The sequence below is a fragment of the Gouania willdenowi genome, unplaced genomic scaffold (assembly GCF_900634775.1).
Source record: "Gouania willdenowi unplaced genomic scaffold, fGouWil2.1 scaffold_212_arrow_ctg1, whole genome shotgun sequence".
In the NCBI taxonomy this organism is placed as follows: Eukaryota; Metazoa; Chordata; class Actinopteri; order Blenniiformes; family Gobiesocidae; genus Gouania; species Gouania willdenowi.
In genome coordinates this window covers 76666-96433 of record NW_021144966.1, presented here as the reverse complement: position 1 = coordinate 96433, position 19768 = coordinate 76666, and the positions used below count along the sequence as shown (strand labels likewise).

General features: G+C 37.5%; 1 protein-coding gene and 1 pseudogene across 1 annotated transcript; both read right to left on the bottom strand.

Annotated features, from left to right (window-relative positions):
- LOC114458916 (DNA repair and recombination protein RAD54-like) overlaps window positions 1-13400 on the bottom strand; it is a 44771-nt pseudogene extending 31371 nt beyond the window's left edge.
- Window positions 13401-17166: 3766 nt separating this feature from the next.
- On the bottom strand, window positions 17167-19633 carry LOC114458917 (tubulin alpha chain-like). The gene is made up of 4 exons (XM_028441294.1): window positions 19565-19633; window positions 19196-19418; window positions 18247-18395; window positions 17167-18163 (listed from the first exon to the last, which is right to left on the bottom strand). The coding sequence occupies exons 1-4, from the start codon at window positions 19565-19567 to the stop codon at window positions 17186-17188; spliced, it is 1353 nt and encodes a 450-aa protein (XP_028297095.1). The 5' UTR covers window positions 19568-19633; the 3' UTR covers window positions 17167-17185.
- Window positions 19634-19768: the final 135 nt, after the last annotated feature.

The window sequence follows — 19768 nt, the reverse complement described above, 5'->3', positions numbered from 1 at the left end:
CACACCACAGACGTGTTCACATAATTACTAATGTTGTGTTGCTTTACGACTTTTTTTTTTTTTTTTTGTGCAAATGGTAGTTTTCTTTCTAACATTGTAGATGTAGATCATTAAGTGAAAGTCACTGAGAGGTTGATCTGCATTAAAACATTTACTGACATCAGTAAAGTTCTCTGGATAAAGTTCATCAGCAAAGTTCTCTGGATAAAAACCTGTGGATAATATAAAGGAGGAGATGATCATTTATATAAATCAACTTTTAAGGCTTGATTGTTGTTTTATATTGTTATACAGTTAAGTCTGTAGAGCATACATCTTTAAAGGTATGATGATGAATGCTCTACAGACTTAACTTTTTTTAATTTGTTATTATTTTCATTTAATTCTTTTTTTTGTTTTCCTCTCTTCTCTAAATTTTATTTGTATGTACTGTGTGTGTGTGTGCGTGTGTGTACACACGCACTAAATCTGACGTAATAACCAGTACGTAATTGCGTGTAATGTGTACATTATTGGAACGCAATGACGTACTGGTTATGACGTCAGACTTAGTGCGTGTAGTTCACAGTACACGGTGTCGAAACGCAGAGTGAAAGTTCTCTCTGACACTACAACTTCTCTCCAAAGCCTGAGCATTTAAAAAGAAAGATAAACAATGGTAAGACAGGATTTCATTGTCTTCATCTGCTTTATATTCATAATTGAACAAATGATTAGATTTTGCAATAAACAAATTAGCATATGACCAACTGATGTCATGATTAAGTGATGCCAGGATCCTGATATATTGTTTTCTCTCTGCAGCGTGAGATTATTTCTATTCATGTGGGCCAAGCTGGAGTCCAGATCGGTAACTCCTGCTGGGAACTTTTCTGTCTGGAGCATGGGATTCAGCCAAACGGACAGGTGCTTTCTAACCAGGAATCTGGAGGCGGAGACGACTCCTTCAACACCTTCTTCAGTGAAACTGGGACAGGGAAACGTGTCCCCAGAGTGCTTTATGTAGACCTGGAGCCTACTGTCATCGGTTTGTAATCATATCATTACTCATTATTATATGATTATATCAGAACTATGACTAACAAACTTATAACTATACACAGAATACTTCTTTATACTGAAATCACTGTGAACACATTATCATTTCTTTTAAATATCAAGACAAAACAATGCAATTCTGTGATACAACAAACCCATTGAAAAAATATACAACCTATTTTAAAATTTAAAATTACAATAATACACTATGATACAACATAACACTTACAGGTATAGTGCAAATGTCTCAAGAAACAATAACAACAATGGTGCAAAAATCCAAAAACAATGTAAAACAGTGCAATCAAAAGTTAAAATACAGTATATACAGTTTCAGTACAAGGACATTTCTACTTTCCTGTTTGATTTTAGGTTTTGTGTTACTGACTAATCAAATCAAAGAACACAATGTGCAAACAACATAATATAATTACTGTATATAGAATAGAACAAGAATTAGAATAAAATAAATAAAAATATGAGCAGAAGATTAACATTAACACTACCAAGAGAGCTAACTGTAGTCATCATCACGGCTGTCTATATCCCGCCTGACGCCAATGTCAACACAGCGCTCTCTCTCCTGCTAAACACCATAAACGAACAACAGCGAGTCCACCCTGATGGTGTCCACATTATTGCAGGAGATTTTAATAAGGCTAATCTAAAGACTGTACTTCCAAAATTCCATCAGCATGTCAAGTGTCCTACGAGAGGGGAGAACACTCTGGACCATGTGTACTCTAACATCAAGCGTGCTTACAGAGCTATACCTCTCCCCCACCTTGGCCAGTCAGACCATCTCTCCCTGCTGCTCACTCCAGCATACACCCCCATCAGACGGAGAACCAGGCCTGTCATTAAGACTGTTACATCTTGGCCTGATAATGCACTTCTAGAATTACAGGACTGCTTTGATCACACAGACTGGGACATATTTGAACATCAGGATCTGGAAATATTCACAGTGACTGTACTAGATTACATCAAGTTCTGCATCGAGAACGTGACTGTGGACAAAATCATTCGGGTTTTCCCTAACCAGAAACCCTGGATAACCAGCCAGGTCCGCAAACTCATCAGAGTCCGCGATGCTGCTTTCAGGTCTGGTGACAGGGCCCTATACAGCATTGCCCGAGCCGACCTGAAAAGGGGAATCAAGGAAGCCAAAGTGGACTACAAGAGGAGGATTGAGTCCCATCTGTCCAGCAACAACCCACGGCAGGTGGGGCAGGGGCTACAGAACATCACAAACTACATGGGCTGTGATGTACCAACAGTGGATGGAAGTGCTTCACTGGCAGAGGAGCTCAACTACTTCTTTGCTCGTTTTGAGACCCCACAGCACTCACCAGCCTCAGCCCTGCCCCCACCAGGTTCCAGCACCTCTTCACTCACTATTGAGGAGCGTGACGTCAGAAGGGTGCTCCTGGCAGTGAACCCCAGGAAGGCTGCTGGTCCAGATGGAGTACCTGGCAAGGTGCTCAGAGCATGTGCCCACCAGCTCACGCCCATCTTCAATAGCATTTTCAATCTCTCCCTGAACCAAGCAGTCATCCCCCCCTGCCTAAAATCTGCCACAATCATTCCCGTGCCAAAGAAGTCGCCTCCTGTCAGCCACAATGATTACCGTCCAGTGGCCCTAACACCTATAGTGATGAAATGCTTTGAGAGACTGGTTCTACACGGTGTCGAAACGCAGAGTGAAAGTTCTCTCTGACACTACAACTTCTCTCCAAAGCCTGAGCATTTAAAAAGAAAGATAAACAATGGTAAGACAGGATTTCATTGTCTTCATCTGCTTTATATTCATAATTGAACAAATGATTAGATTTTGCAATAAACAAATTAGCATATGACCAACTGATGTCATGATTAAGTGATGCCAGGATCCTGATATATTGTTTTCTCTCTGCAGCGTGAGATTATTTCTATTCATGTGGGCCAAGCTGGAGTACAGATCGGTAACTCCTGCTGGGAACTTTTCTGTCTGGAGCATGGGATTCAGCCAAACGGACAGGTGCTTTCTAACCAGGAATCTGGAGGAGGAGACGACTCCTTCAATACCTTCTTCAGCGAAACTGGGACAGGGAAACGTGTCCCCAGAGTGCTTTATGTAGACCTGGAGCCTACTGTCATCGGTTTGTAATCATATCAATACTCATTATTATATGATTATATCAGAACTATGACTAACAAACTTATAACTATACACAGAATACTTCTTTATACTGGAATCACTGTGAACACATTATCATTTCTTTTAAATATCAAGACAAAACAATGCAATTCTGTGATACAACAAACCCATTGAAAAAATATACAACCTATTTTAAAATTTAAAATTACAATAATACACTATAATACAACATAACACTTACAGGTATAGTGCAAATGTCTCAAGAAACAATAACAACAATGGTGCAAAAATCCAAAAACAATGTAAAACAGTGCAATCAAAAGTTAAAATACAGTATATACAGTTTCAGAACAAGGACATTTCTACTTTCCTGTTTGATTTTAGGTTTTGTGTTACTGACTAATCAAATCAAAGAACACAATGTGCAAACAACATAATATAATTACTGTATATAGAATAGAACAAGAATTAGAATAAAATAAATAGAAATATGAGCAGAAGATTAACATTAACACTACCAAGAGAGCTAACTGTTGTCATCATCACGGCTGTCTATATCCCGCCTGACGCCATTGTCAACTAGTGTTGTGTTTAAGACCACACTATCCGAGACCAAGACTTGCCCGAGACCAGAATGCACCGAGACCAAGACAAGACCAAGACTTTCGGGAGCCGAGACCGAGTCAAGACCAAGACCATGAACATTTTTTTTTTCCAATTTAAAAAAATCTATAAATAAATAAAATTATGGCAAGGTTCAACAGTTAAATAACATTCTCTCTTTAATTTTAGTTTATTTTAAATACATTTGACGGACAAAAAAGGTGCCTGCAAAAAATTAACTAAAATATTAAAACTACTACTGCTACTGATAAATTCACAATTATTCTACATATTTGAAAACAATATTTTTATGTCAGCTGAATGTACAGCAAGTGTTTTAAAGTATTTCTGCCAAGAAATAATGATTCTTGATTCTGATTCTTTGAGCTGTGCAGGTCAACAGGTCACAGATTTCACAAGATATTTTTTTAGTTTGAAAAAGCCTTTACACAGGCCATTTTTATTAATTCACTTAGTTGATATAGTTTAATTTGGTTGCTGTAATGTAACTAGGATATTAAATTAACAAAGGTTTCCAACTGTAACTGTAAAAGTGAAACTTTCTGAAATAAAACTACAAACAAGTTGTCATCAGTCTAAAAAACAAAGAGCTACAGGTAGATGTGAAACTAAATAAAACAAACTCAAACCCTGGAACAGTCATGTGACAAATCAATCAATAGTTCTTGTTGAGAATTATTATTATTCTGGATACAGTGGAAACAGAAACTAGAAAAAATAATTATATTGTGAACCTGTTTATATTGTGGGGAACATATTATATACATAAATGTAATTGGAGTCTAAAGACACAAAAAACACCACTTTAAAAAGAAAATAGACTAATATAAGACCTCTTTACAGTTATTTGGCTCATTCTGTGCTAGTGCAACTCTGCGGCGATGACGCGCTGGTGACGACATAAACCAAGATGGCGGCGGCCCGGACTACAGCCGACATTATGTAAAAAAGCCTTAAAAGACATGGATATAATGAAAAGAGTGGATGGACAGAGGCATAAACATGCAGACTTTCACACAGACACACACAGACTTATTAAACACACACGGACCTCAGTACACACGGTAAACGGAACAGGCTTCACCGCTCGGCTGGCACTAGGACCCAGAAGTAGAGTAAGTGCGTCCCCTATCCAGCCTTCACAGGCTGTAATATCATCAGTTTATCATTTTACCAGTTGTTAGAGCTACTGTCTTTACCAGGGAGATAATATTTATTGCTGGTGATTTTTAACTGGGATTTTTACCGGTGATTAGTTCATGTCTTCCTTGCGCTCCGCGGTCCAAACTGACACCGTAGCCACACACACGTATGAGTGTGTCACACACGTCACTCAGTCACATTAAGGAAGGTTGTGGTCATTATACGGGGTGGATTAAATAATGAATAAAGGATTGTTTTATTCCGTTCTTCTCCGTGTTATTATCACATTATAAGAAAGTTTAAAAATAGCAGGAATTAGTGCTGGTCTCGAACGGTCTTGATGGAAAATCCCGAGTCCGGGCAGCCCGAGTCCGAGACAGGACTAAGTCAAGATGCTTGAGAGTCCGAGACAAGACCAAGACCTTTAAAATTTGGTCTCGAGACCAAGACCGGTCTTGACCACCACAACACTACATGTGACCTAGAAATAGGTTGAATGGAGGGTGTCTGTATTCATATAGGTCATGGGCTGTCTTCAAAATGGCAAACTTTGCACTATACACTACAAACTCAATGATTGATTTTGGAAAATAATCTAATTTTTTTCCTCAATATTGCGATTGCGATTTAATATGCCGTTATTTGTTCAAGGGCCTCTTGTCATGTGTTTTTTAATGAACACAAGCAATAAATCAATCTGTTTCATAATAAACAATTTCAGATTTATTTAAACTTTAAATATATATAAAATGTAATTTTTAAAGCACAGATTACAACAGTAAAGCAAACAAATCTGTGGCTTTACCTCTTAAACATATCGAACTAACTTCACGTTTCATGAAACATGGAAACATTTGGACTGTACTTCTTAAACACTGTCTGAAATTAACAGGACATGAAAATAATAATAATTAAAAAAAATTGCAGCCTTTGCGATTGCATTAGTCTAGTGTTAGCATTCCTCTAACATTTGCACTAACCAAGAATTAGCAATTTGTTTGAAAAAAATAGAGATGGGTTGGAAAAGTAGAAGAAAAAAAAAAGTTGAAATGGGTTAATAAAGTTGAAATGGGTTGCAAAAAGTGAAAATGGACTGAAAAAGTTAAAAAAAAGGGGTTGAAAAAGTAGAAAAAAGTTGGAAAAAGGTTGAAAGAAGTTTAAAAATCCCAGTATGAAAGGAAAACCAGTTAGAAGTCCAGTTTATACAGTATTATGTGTTAAAATCCCAGTAGGAAAGGAAAAACCAGTCAAACCAGTTAGAAGTCCAGTTTATACAGTATTAAGTAGTAAAAAGTTGAAAAAGGTTGAAAAAGTTGAAAAAAGTTGAAATTGTTGAAATGTGTTAAAATGTGTTGGAAAGGTTGAAAAAAGTTGTAATGGGTTGGAGGTAGTAGCTGAACATGTTAAAGGTTCATTTAAATCAGTTACAAAATGGCTGAAGGGGTTAAAAGTTCCAATAAGGGGAGAAAAGCACTGGGAGAACATGTAAATCACACAGAAAGGTGGATTTAAAAGATTAAGTCATAGGTGAAAGGTTAAATAATGGGCTGGAAGATACAAGTTTGATAAAAAGGCACTGGGAGAACATGTAAATCACACAGAAAGGTGGATTTAAAAGATTAAGTCATAGGTGAAAGGTTAAATAATGGGCTGGAAGATACAAGTTTGATAAAAAGGCACTGGGAGAACATGTAAATCACACAGAAAGGTGGATTCATCATCAGGGCTGTCAGTTACCTAGTTACCATGGTAACAGCACTAATCACATGCACCTGTGGAGAGAATGTGTGTGCAGGATGACGAGGCAGAAACTGGCCTGTTACAGCCAGGGGGAACCTGTGTAAAACACATCACAACTGAAAAACTGTATAATTTACAGAAAAACTGAGCAGTTTGTGAGAATCACAAGGCTTTAGGCTACAAATGAGTTCAATTGTATGTTTTTAGGACAAAAAATTAGGCCAGGAGGACGAGAGAAAGACCATGGATTTTAAGCAGTGACCTGACGGTTCTCCAATGCAAACAAGCCTGTGGATTTGTAGGATTATGTCCACTTCAGGCTTAATAAATCGAAAACTGCTGAACTTATGGCAAAAAATGTGGTATATTGAGTGGCTCAACACACATTTCTACTACTTTTGAGAAAATTAGGTCTTTGTGTTCAATATTTTGGAAGTTGTGACAATTTGTTTGCAGATTTTTTAGGATTAAAATAAGGGCTGCTACATTTCAGGAATGTGAAGAGTTGGTGGGTGTGCTTGAAGCTCCATAGGTCAAAAACAGTTAAAGACGGAGAAAATGTGAAGATAGAAGTTAAAAGACAACAGATTTGTGAACATTTTAGAAGTTGAATGGTTTAAATCGGTTAAAAAATGGCTCAACAGTGGAACTTTGGAAAGTTGGAGGGTTGAAAGTTGAATTTTCTCAAAAGTGGATGGGAAAATGAATGGGAAAGTGAAAAGTGGAAAAAGTTAAATAGTTTAAAAAATTACTAAAAAGTTGAAACATAGCAGAAGAGGGAAAAATTAGCTGAACGTTTTGACACCAAACTTGTTAAAATCGGTTGAAAACTGTTGGAGTTACTTGCGATGGCGGAAGAATAACTACTATAATAATAAAGTTTAACGAATACAATAGTGAAGATGCCTCCTGCATCCTCACTAATAATGGCAATAACAAAATAACAAAGATAATCCAGTAACTGTAATACAATAATAAAAAGAATAATAAACATAAAATAATAAGGTAATAGCAATATTAATAATACAATGAGAATACCAGTAACTATAAGATAAAAGGATACAAAAAAAAGAATAATATAAGAATAACAATACTACAATACAGTAGTAGTACAATTAGATAGAGCTATAATATTAATAGTGAAAGTAGTAATGGTTATAAAAAATTATAAATAAGAATACAAGAATAGCAATAACAATAATAAAGTAGTAGTACAATTAGATAGAGATATAATAGTAATAGTTATAATAATAATAATAGCAATAAAATATAGAGAGAATCCAGTAACTATAATACAATAAGAAATATTAGATAAGGTAATAGCAATGATAATATTATAGTAACTATAAGATAAAATATTAATTAAGAATATAAAACTAGCAATAACAATAATACAGTAGTAGTACAATTATAAAATAATTATAGCAATAACAAAATACTATAATGAGAATCCAGTAACTATAATACAATAATAATAAAACCAATATAAGAAAATGAGGTAATAGCAATAATACAATGAGAATACCAGTAACTATAAGATAAAACAATAATAAGAAAGACTAATATGTAGTCACATCATTCATCTCTCCTTCTTTGGATGCAGCGTCTAGGTTTATTACCTCGAGCACCATGTGATAAGCTTTAGCTTAGCTTAGCTTTCTTAACTGCCGACATTAGAACTATGTGCATGTTAACACGGACTTTGGAGGTTTTTCTGCTATAAATGACTTGACTTCTCCAGAGTGAGATGCTCTGCTCCGGAGTAAAAGCCTCACGTGCTTTTGTTTTGCTTATGTGGTGAAAATATGAGCATTTATAATGCTGTGTTCACGGATAAACATGGATGTTTACTTACCAGAATAGTACGTCCAGCAACAATAATCATAGTGGAGCCGTGTTGTGGACCCTTCCGCTCACAAAAACGTTACATTCCTCTGAATGTTTTCTCAGCACAGCCTCCGTCCACAGTCGTGGAGACGAAGGAGGAAGTGAGTTTGTGACCCGAGATTTAAAGGAAGTTTGGAATCACGGGAATAATATTAAATAACCATGCAATATTAACTTAAATGACTTTTAGCGGTACAAAAACGTTTTTAATATTGACCCTTTTTTTTTTTTGTTAACCCAAACAAACTGCGACACGGTGACATCATGAACATATTATTGCTGAGCAGTTTTGAAAGGCATCACATACACACCCATCACATCCAGGCTGCTGATGAATCTTCATAACTAAATACTTTCAATGTTTGAAATGACATGGTGAAATGGTGTGTCATGAAAATACACAGTCACTAAACTAGCTTCACTTTATTATCTAATATCTAATACAGTTGTCCTAAGCCGTTCACCATCTACGACCGCTTTTTTCTATCCGAAGAATCCGTGCACCCTTCATTCTTTGGTTATTTTGTTTTAAAACCAAATCAAAATGACAAATAAACAGTGTGGTTATTTTGTTTTTCTGATTTAAAACCAAAACAGAAATACAGAAAAACCAGATTCCGAGACCAATCTGCTCTATTTGAGTCCACAAACAAATCATAGCGTAGTTATGTTTTAAATGACACTAAACAAAAACTCTCCTTTTTCTTTAAATCCAAAATCAAGTTTTCACGATGAGTCTCTTGCATAATCCATGACTTTGTAAATGTAAATTATTTTGACGGGAAAAAAAAAAAAAAACCTGTGAAAAAAGTAAAAATTACTTAACTAAATAATGGATGGATAAGTCTACTAAAACAACAACAAAAATGTGTTGACTAGAATATACTTTTAATCCACTTTATTTATTTGCACTTTACTGTTGTCAGAAGGAGGAAACTAAGACTAAGTTGTAGTTTAAAGTAGTGAACATTTATATGTATATATTGTACTTGTTGATGGTCTCCTAAATGTACATATTGAATGAGCACTGCTGTGTTCTGACCTGTAGATGGCAGCAGAGATTCAGGGTTCGCTTCACTTCTCCAACCTGCTTATCCTCAGTCACGATGCTCATTGTTGATAACTCTAATCATTGCTCCTCACATCAGTCACAGGTAATTAATGCATCGTATCCATGGTGATACAGCTGTTTTGATGTTGAGGCCTGCAGATAGGAGCATATGGACGTCATAGGAACACTTTGCATTGAACAAATTTAGCTTTAATTTAAATGCAAAATGATCCTCGTTCAGTTTTCTTATTTCTGGTGTGTAAATGTAGCCTCTGTTTTCCATACTTTATTCTCTCTCTCTGTTTTTCATCCACATGTGCCAAATGGTCAGCAATCCATGTCAACTATAGATGGCCAATATAATTAGCCCACCGATATTATCGGCTGATATTAGCAACAAAATATAATCACGTTTGACATTAGTATCTTTTTTTTTTCTCACCGATATTGAAAAACCGATATGTGCTGTGGTTTCAGACAATAAAATAAAAACCAACATTTTCCAAAAATAGTGAATACATTTTGGGTTTTTGTATAGATATTTTTTTATTTGTGAAATAGATCCAGTAGTGCATCGTAATAAAAATAGCCTTAACCTGTTACCGTATTTCTATTGAAATTCATATCATGTGACCAGTGTTGTGTTCAAGACCACACTATCCAAGACCAAGACTTGCCCGAGACCAGAATGCACCGAGACCAAGACAAGACCAAGACTTTCGGGAGCCGAGACCGAGACCAAGACCAAGACCATAAACATTTTTTTTCTGCAATTTAAAAAAATCTATAAATAAATAAAATTATGGCAAGTTTCAACAGTTAAATAACATTCTCTCTTTAATTTTAGTTTATTTTAAATACATTTGACGGACAAAAAAGGTGCCTGCAAAAAATTAACTAAAATATTAAAACTACTACTGCTACTGATAAATTCACAATTATTCTACATATTTGAAAACAATATTTTTATGTCAGCTGAATGTACAGCAAGTGTTTTAAAGTATTTCTGCCAAGAAATAATGATTCTTGATTCTGATTCTTTGAGCTGTGCAGGTCAACAGGTCACAGATTTCACAAGATATTTTTTTAGTTTGAAAAAGCCTTTACACAGGCCATTTTTATTAATTCACTTAGTTGATATAGTTTAATTTGGTTGCTGTAATGTAACTAGGATATTCAATTAACAAAGGTTTCCAACTGTAACTGTAAAAGTGAAACTTTCTGAAATAAAACTACAAACAAGTTGTCATCAGTCTAAAAAACAAAGAGCTACAGGTAGATGTGAAACTAAATAAAACAAACTCAAACCCTGGAACAGTCATGTGACAAATCAATCAATAGTTCTTGTTGAGAATTATTATTATTCTGGATACAGTGGAAACAGAAACTAGAAAAAATAATTATATTGTGAACCTGTTTATATTGTAGGGAACATATTATATACATAAATGTAATTGGAGTCTAAAGACACAAAAAAACACCACTTTAAAAAGAAAATAGACTAATATAAGACCTCTTTACAGTTATTTGGCTCATTCTGTGCTAGTGCAACTCTGCGACGATGACGCGCTGGTGACGACATAAACCAAGATGGCGGCGGCCCGGACGACAGCCGACATTATGTAATAAAGCCTTAAAAGACATGGATATAATGAAAAGAGTGGATGGACAGAGGCATAAACATGCAGACTTTCACACGGACTTATTAAACACACACGGACCTCAGTACACACGGTAAACGAAACAGGCTTCACCGTCGGCTGGCACTAGGACCCAGAAGCAGAGTAAGTGCGTCCCCTATCCAGCCTTCACAGGCTGTAATATCATCAGTTTATCATTTTACCAGTTATTAAAGCTACTGTCTTTACCAGGGAGATAATATTTATTCATGGTGATTGTTTTCTGGAGTTTTACTGGGATTTTTACCGGTGATTAGTTCATATCTCCCTTGCGCTCCGCGGTCCAAACTGACACCGTAGCCACACACACGTATGAGTGTGTCACACACGTCACTCAGTCACATTAAGGAAGGTTGTGGTCATTATATGGGGTGGATTAAATAATGAATAAAGGATTGTTTTATTCCGTTCTTCTCCGTGTTATTATCACATTATAAAAAAGTTGAAAAATAGCAGGAATTAGAGCTGGTCTCGAACGGTCTTGACGGAAAATCCCGAGTCCGGGCAGCCCGAGTCCGAGACAGGACTGAGTCAAGATGCTTGAGAGTCCAAGACAAGACCAAGACCTTTAAAATTTGGTCTCGAGACCAAGACCGGTCTTGACCACCACAACACTAGTTTTTAAAGCTCTTTTTTAACTGAAACATGTTTGTACCTTCCTTTAGACGTACATTTAAACTGTTATATGGTCTCACATACAGAAACACCAAATGTTTTTGTTGTTTGTAAAATGTTTTCATTTAACTCCTGATACCTTTCACTGAATCAATTTGAAATACTTGTTACTAACTCTAACATTCTGTTGAAGTTGCCATCTTAAAGATAGGAGCGCCGGCAGAGGAACATGACAGAGGAAAGGAATCACACAGCTAGTCTTTGGTTTGACTGCCATGCACCAACACACTCAGAGAGAAGTGGCAGGCAGTCATTTATTGATTACCACACCCAGCAACTGATTACAACAGCTGATACTCATCAACCACGGCCACAAACAATAGTAAGGTGTAAGAGCACACAAAATAACATTCAACACCCCCACTTGCTCTTAATTTTTCTCTTTTTTTTTTTTTTTTTTTTTTTTTAAGTCTTTTAAGTACTTTGCTGTCACTTGCTGCAATAATAAGGTCATCAACCCATATTATCAGTATTATTTTCTCACTTTCAGTTTGTTTGCTGTAAACACAATGGTCAGCTGAATTTTGAATAAAATTGTTTTGGATCAAAAAATCATTTAACATTTTATTCCAATTTCGTCCCGACTGTTTTAAACCATAAAGTGATTTGTTAAGCTTACAGACAAGCTTCTCCCCCATTTTTGACTCTACTTCAAAACCTTCTGGTTGTTCCATATATATCTCACAGTCAATGGGAGCATGCAGATATGCCGTTTTTACATCCATTTGATCCAGTTCTAAACCATATTGAGCTGCAATCTGTATTAAACTGCGTACTGATGTCATATCAGCAGTAGGAGAGAATGTTTCATCATAATCAATCCCTGCTACTTGACTATAGCCTTTTGCCACATATCTGGCTTTATATAGCACTTTAACTGGATTTTCTTTAAATGTGTAAACCCATCTGCCCCCCACTGCATTTTTACCTTCTGGCAATGTAGTTAGGGTAAAGGTATCATTCTCCCTCAGAGAATTCATCTCCTCCTGCATAGCCTGGGACCACTGGTCTGATTCTGGTGAGCTCATAGCCTCCTTTAGCGTTTGAGGTGTATCACAAGCAACTCTGTAACAGTAATCAATACTGGTGAGTATAAGGTTATCATCGCATTTTATCTCACACTCATAATCTCTCAGATACTGAGGGGGTCTCCTCTCCCTCTTTGGATAACGCCTGCTCTCATCTTCCTTTTCACCTGTAGCGGTGCTTGGGTCACGCTCACCTACTCCTGTTTCTCGGGGAATTAACTTTTCCATTTGTGATAGATGAGTTTCAGTACCCTTACGCAAAACATAGTCATTTATTAATTCATCAGTCTGAGTTTGGCAATCAGTGACACTCTTTTTAATAAATTTCACCAATCTGTTTTTGACAACTCTCCCTGAATCTGGATAAAAAACTAGATACGCAGGGCTGTTTTTATCATAACCCACAAAAATCCCCTTATCACATCGAGAGTCCAACTTCTTTTCCTTTTGTTTGTAAGCATAGCATTCTGAGCCAAATTTTTGCATTTTTGAAAGATCAGGCTTTTTTCCCGTTAGCAAGAAATATGGGGTCTGTCCTATGCGTCTGTTATAACACCTGTTGCGAATTATAGCTGCTGCCTGAACTGCATAGGTCCACAACATTTTTGGTAGGCAACTCTCAATTATCATACATCTTGCCATTTCAATCAAAGTTCTCCAGCTTCTCTCTGCTGTGCCATTCTGATGTGGTGAATAGGGAGAAGAAGTTTCATGTCTTATAGTATTTTTACTAAGCAGTGATTGGTATTCTCTGGATGTAAACTCTGTCCCATTATCAGAACGAATACATTTTATTTTACCATACGGTGCCACATCAGCAATAAACTTCTCTGTACCTCTGACTGTGTCACTCTTAGCTTTTAAGAAGTATGTAAATATTGCACCTGAATAGTCATCAGTAAATGCCAATATATACTTGAAACCGTCTTTTGCTATTGGCTCAATTGGTCCACATAAATCTGTGTGTACCAGATCAAGGGAAAACTTAGATTTTTCTCCTGCCTCTCTATTCCTGCTTTGAACAAATTTACCCTGGGTGCACACTTCACATAGGTTAGGTGTTACAGTTTTACTTTTGATTTTCATCCCTACTGTGACCGCTTCCAACTTTAAGACATCCTCATAGTTACAATGTCCTAGGATTTTGTGCCATGTTTGAACGTCATAGCATCCATTACATTCATCGGCATCCTCTGTCACTGTACATAAATAAAACAGTCTATCCAGCACCTGAATTTCAAATGTCACACCATCTTTATGAATCAGTCTGTTCTGACCTTCTTTGAAGACTACAGTTGCTCCATGGGAAGTCGCCGCCTTCACTGAGAAGATGTCCTGTGGAAAGGATGGGACGTACAGCGCCCCACTCAGCATAGCGTCCATCACACGACCTTTATTGTCTCTGGCGAACTCTGGCCGTACCTTTCTTCAGCGCGATGCCGCTGGTCCTCTCTCCATCAGCCAGCTCCAGAACATGCTTGTGTGGTTCAAAACTTTCATCAAAGTCTTTGAATTGAGTGATGTTCCTGATGATGTGTGAGGTTGCTCCGGTGTCCACCATGAGGCCTTTCTCATTCACTCTTCCAACCTGGACTTCATTTACGTGACCGATTTTGAAGACGAACGTGTGGTCCTCTTCATCCACCGCCCGCTGCACCTTGTCGCGCTTTCTCCGCCTGCAGTTGACATCCTTGTGTGTGGAGCTCTTGCAGAGACGGCACCACTGTCTCTGTTCCCTGCGCTCTCCAGTTGTAGCAGTACACTCTGCAGCTTTATGCCCCCTCTGGCCGCAGGTATAACAGGTCAGTTTCATGCTCCAGCTTTCTTTTCCTCTGGCTTTCATCACGCTGTCACTGTCTGAATCAACAGCATTGAACCTTTCAGTGCTCTCATAGCTGCGGAGTTTGGCCTTAAACTCAACGAAAGTCAACTTCTCATCACTCTGGGTTATGTGGATAGAGAAGGGCTTAAATTGTTCCGGCAGACCTTTCAAAATCATAGCGATCAACAAGTCATCACTAAAAGTCTCTCCTGCATGTCTCAGTGACGTAATCGCTTTCTCTGCCCGGATGACGTAGTCCGTGACGCTCTCATTAACAGCTTTCTGAAGGGATGTTAACTCAGTGTATAAGCTGATCACTCGGGGTTTCCCCTTACCAGCATAGTGTTCCCTTAGAATCTTTAGCGCCTTTCTGCCATCATCTGTTGCGTCCCTCATTACAAGTGACAGGCTTTTATCATCCAATACTTGAATCAGCTCTGCATAAGCGTCTTCATTTTTCTCAGCGTCGGCCTCTGCACCTTCCTCATCATCACTGGGTGCTTCATTGATGATGGTGCTCTTTAGACTAAGTAGACGCAGGTGTGCCAGAAACTTAGTTTCCCAAAGTTCATAATTTTTCTCATCTCCGTCGAAACACAAACGACTCCATCGACATCCAACATCTTTCCTGGGCCCATAACCTGTTGAAGTTGCCATCTTAAAGATAGGAGCGCCGGCAGAGGAACATGACAGAGGAAAGGAATCACACAGCTAGTCTTTGGTTTGACTGCCATGCACCAACACACTCAGAGAGAAGTGGCAGGCAGTCATTTATTGATTACCACACCCAGCAACTGATTACAACAGCTGATACTCATCAACCACGGCCACAAACAATAGTAAGGTGTAAGAGCACACAAAATAACATTCAACACATTCTACCTCATAGTGGAACACTCACAAGTGCCTTGTCTGTCGATTGTCTGTTGTTCGTTATTTGTTGTCCGAATGTCTTTAGTTGTTATTTGTTGTATAGTATTGCTAGTTGTTTTTTTGTGTGTTTGTTGTGTGTTTTTGTGTTTTAAGTGCTCTTTTTATGCACTGCAGGTTTGCACTGGGGGTTGGGGGGGGATTGCAATTTCATCTGTGCTGTATGTTTAACATGGTGCATATTTGACAATAAAGAACCTTGAACTTGAACTTGAACTTGAACGAACAAAAAGGGATTTGTACCATGAAAACAGCAATTTAATGTCTGCTTAGCTAAACAAAAGAAGCACTTACCATTACATTTGATTAGTTCTTTAGTGTTTGTTAAATGTACCTCATGATGCTCAAATGTTACAATTAACAGACATGTGTTTTTGTTAATAATAAAGGTGTTGTTGTAGATTTGTTTTTGTTATATAAAACACTTATATTAATAAATGAAGCTGAGTTATTAAATGTTAAATATTGAGCCTTTTGCACAGCTCTTTGTTCATTCTGTGAATAATGGGGACTTGGTTGGTTTGATGAGGTTTAGTCGGTTTTGTCCCTTTTTTGTGTGAATGTGAGTGTGAATGGGTGAATGAGCTGATATGTAAAGTGCTTTGAGAATTTCATTGTAGGGATAAAGCTCTATATAAATCAAGTACATTTACCATTTGAATAATAAACACAAACACAGTTGTTGTACATGCTGACACCAGTGTAGACAAAATAAGTTATAGTTAACATTGGAGCATGTTAATAATAATTGTTGCTATGTTGTGTATATAATCTTTGTAACTATAAATATAGAACTATCTGACACCACTTTCAGGTGGTGCTTTTATTTTTTACATATATTACAAAGCTGTAACAATAACATTTATTTTATACAATACAATAATCATGTTATTGTATGGACTGTGGTCTAGGTCAATGAATAAACTGAGTTTTTCATAATTAATGAGTAAATTGATTGATAACCTTATTTATTTAAACTATTGTGGTTTCTCCCAGTCTATGTTAAACTAAAACATTCCCTTTAATACAGTGTGACTATAGAAGGTGATTTTATGTCTGTCTAAAATAATACAGTGAGCAGGTTACACGTATTCTATCATTTTCTGTCTTTATTTGCATGTTTGGTGTTGAAGTAATCCAAAAGTAATCAGTTACATTACTTTAATATAGTGATACTTAGAGTAAGTTACTGATTCTATTTTTTTAACAGGTAACTTGTAATTGTACCAAATTACTTTGTACCAAAGTACGTCATTGCGTTCCAATAATGAGCAAAAAAATGCCCGGATGTACACTATGGCCGTGTTGTAAATGTCTTTTTTTTACTTTTTTTATTTTTCATTTTATTAGTTTATCACTTCAGAGCAAACAGTTGGTGGAACAATGACTGATGACAAACTTTTGGGGTGTGCAGTTACATCAAGCCCTTTAATATTCTTCTCCTTCCTCTCCCTCATCTTCCACACTATCAGCGCCAACTTCTTCATAATCTTTCTCCAGGGCAGCCATGTCCTCTCTGGCCTCTGAGAATTCTCCCTCCTCCATTCCCTCTCCAACATACCAGTGGACAAAGGCTCTCTTGGCGTACATGAGGTCAAACTTGTGGTTTAGTCTGGCCCAGGCCTCAGAGATGGCAGTGGTGTTGCTCAGCATGCAAACGGCCCTCTGCACTTTGGCCAGGTCTCCTCCAGGAACCACAGAGGGAGGCTGGTAGTTGATGCCCACCTTGAAGCCAGTGGGGCACCAGTCCACAAACTGGATGGAGCGTTTGGTCTTAATGGCTGCAATGGCAGCGTTGACGTCTTTTGGCGCCACATCACCTCGATACAGCAGACAGCAGGCCATGTATTTACCATGGCGAGGATCACACTTCACCATCTGATTGGCTGGCTCGAAGCAGGCGTTTGTGATTTCAGACACAGACAGCTGCTCATGGTAGGCTTTCTCAGCAGAGATGACCGGGGCATAGGTGGCCATTGGGAAGTGGATACGAGGGTAAGGCACCAAGTTGGTCTGAAACTCTGTCAGATCAACATTCAGAGCTCCATCAAAACGAAGAGAAGATGTGATTGATGAGATGGTCTGGCTCATGAGACGGTTAAGATTAGGGTATGAAGGGTGCACAATATCAAGGTTCCTCTGGCAGATGTCGTAGATGGCCTCGTTGTCCACCATGAAGGCACAGTCTGAGTGCTCCAAGGTGGTGTGGGTGGTCAGGATGGAGTTGTAAGGCTCAACTACAGCAGTGGAAATCTGGGGTGATGGGTAGATAGCAAACTCAAGCTTGGCCTTTTTACCATAGTCAACAGAGAGCCTCTCCATCAGCAAGGAGGTGAAACCAGAGCCAGTGCCTCCACCAAAGGAGTGGTAGATGAGAAATCCCTGCAGGCCAGTGCACTGATCCGCCTGTAAAAAAAAAAGCAATAAAATCCTTATTAGTTTTAAGATTAGGTTTTATTTCCTGCAACTTTCATTTCTTTTAGATGTACCATTTTACGAGTCCTATCCATAACAAGTTCTATGATCTCTTTCCCAATGGTGTAGTGTCCTCGGGCATAGTTGTTGGCAGCATCCTCTTTTCCTGTGATAAGGTGATCTGGATGAAACAGCTGACGGTACGTTCCTGTTCGCACTTCGTCTATAGAGAAAATCAAAGCAGTAAAGTTATGTAGTTTCAAAATATTCTAATGAAATACACAATTCAGAATAATCTTCAATCCATAGACGTTTTTTTTTAAAAAAAAACATGACTTATTTAATTGGTGCAGTTTTCCTGACGTTTAGTCACAGGCCCAGGGCGCCATCTGCTGGAAGGGGGCCAAATAGCACCACATTTCTTTTTTTTTTAAATGATAATTTAAAAAGGTTTAATGAACGTGAAACACACCCTTTACAATCACTGTACATGTTTTCTCCTAATTGAATATTAATACTAAAAATCTGTAACTTTATATGTTAATCTTCTGCTCATATTTCTATTTATTTTATTCTAATTCTTGTTCTATTCTATATACAGTAATTATATTATGTTGTTTGCACATTGTGTTCTTTGATTTGATTAGTCAGTAACACAAAACCTAAAATCAAACAGGAAAGTAACTGAAACTGTATATACTGTATTTTAACTTTTGATTGCACTGTTTTACATTGTTTTTGGATTTTTGCACCATTGTTGTTATTGTTTCCTTGAGACATTTGCACTATACCTGTAAGTGTTATATTGTATTATTGTAATTTTAAATTTTAAAATAGGTTGTATATTTTTTCAATGGGTTTGTTGTATCACAGAATTGCATTGTTTTGTCTTGATATTTAAAAGAAATGATAATGTGTTCACAGTGATTCCAGTATAAAGAAGTATTCTGTGTATAGTTCTAAGTTTGTTAGTCATAGTTCTGATATAATCATATAATAATGAGTAATGATATGATTACAAACCGATGACAGTAGGCTCCAGGTCTACATAAAGCGCTCTGGGGACACGTTTCCCTGTCCCAGTTTCACTGAAGAAGGTGTTGAAGGAGTCGTCTCCTCCTCCAGATTCCTGGTTTGAAAGCACCTGTCCGTTTGGCTGAATCCCATGCTCCAGACAGAAAAGTTCCCAGCAGGAATTACCGATCTGGACTCCAGCTTGGCCCACATGAATAGAAATAATCTCACGCTGCAGAGAGAAAACAATATATCAGGATCCTGGCACCACTTAATGATGACATCAGTTGGTCATATGCTAATTTGTTTATTGCAAAATCTAATCATTTGTTCAATTATGAATATAAAGCAGATGAAGACAATGAAATCCTGTCTTACCATTGTTTATCTTTCTTTTTAAATGCTCAGGCTTTGGAGAGAAGTTGTAGTGTCAGAGAGAACTTTCACTATGTGTTTCGACACCGTGTACTGTGAACTACACGCACGAAGTCTGACGTCATAACCAGTACGTCGTTGCGTTCCAATAATGTACACATTACACGCAATTACGTACTGGTTATGACGTCAGACTTAGTGCGTGTG

Coding starts and splice junctions, on each gene's coding strand:
- LOC114458917 (XM_028441294.1), bottom strand. Junction 18,396..19,195: donor CCTGGAGCCTACTGTCATCG/GTTTGTAATCAT, acceptor TTTTCTCTATAG/ACGAAGTGCGAACAGGAACG. Junction 18,164..18,246: donor TGGATAGGACTCGTAAAATG/GTACATCTAAAA, acceptor TTTTTTTTACAG/GCGGATCAGTGCACTGGCCT.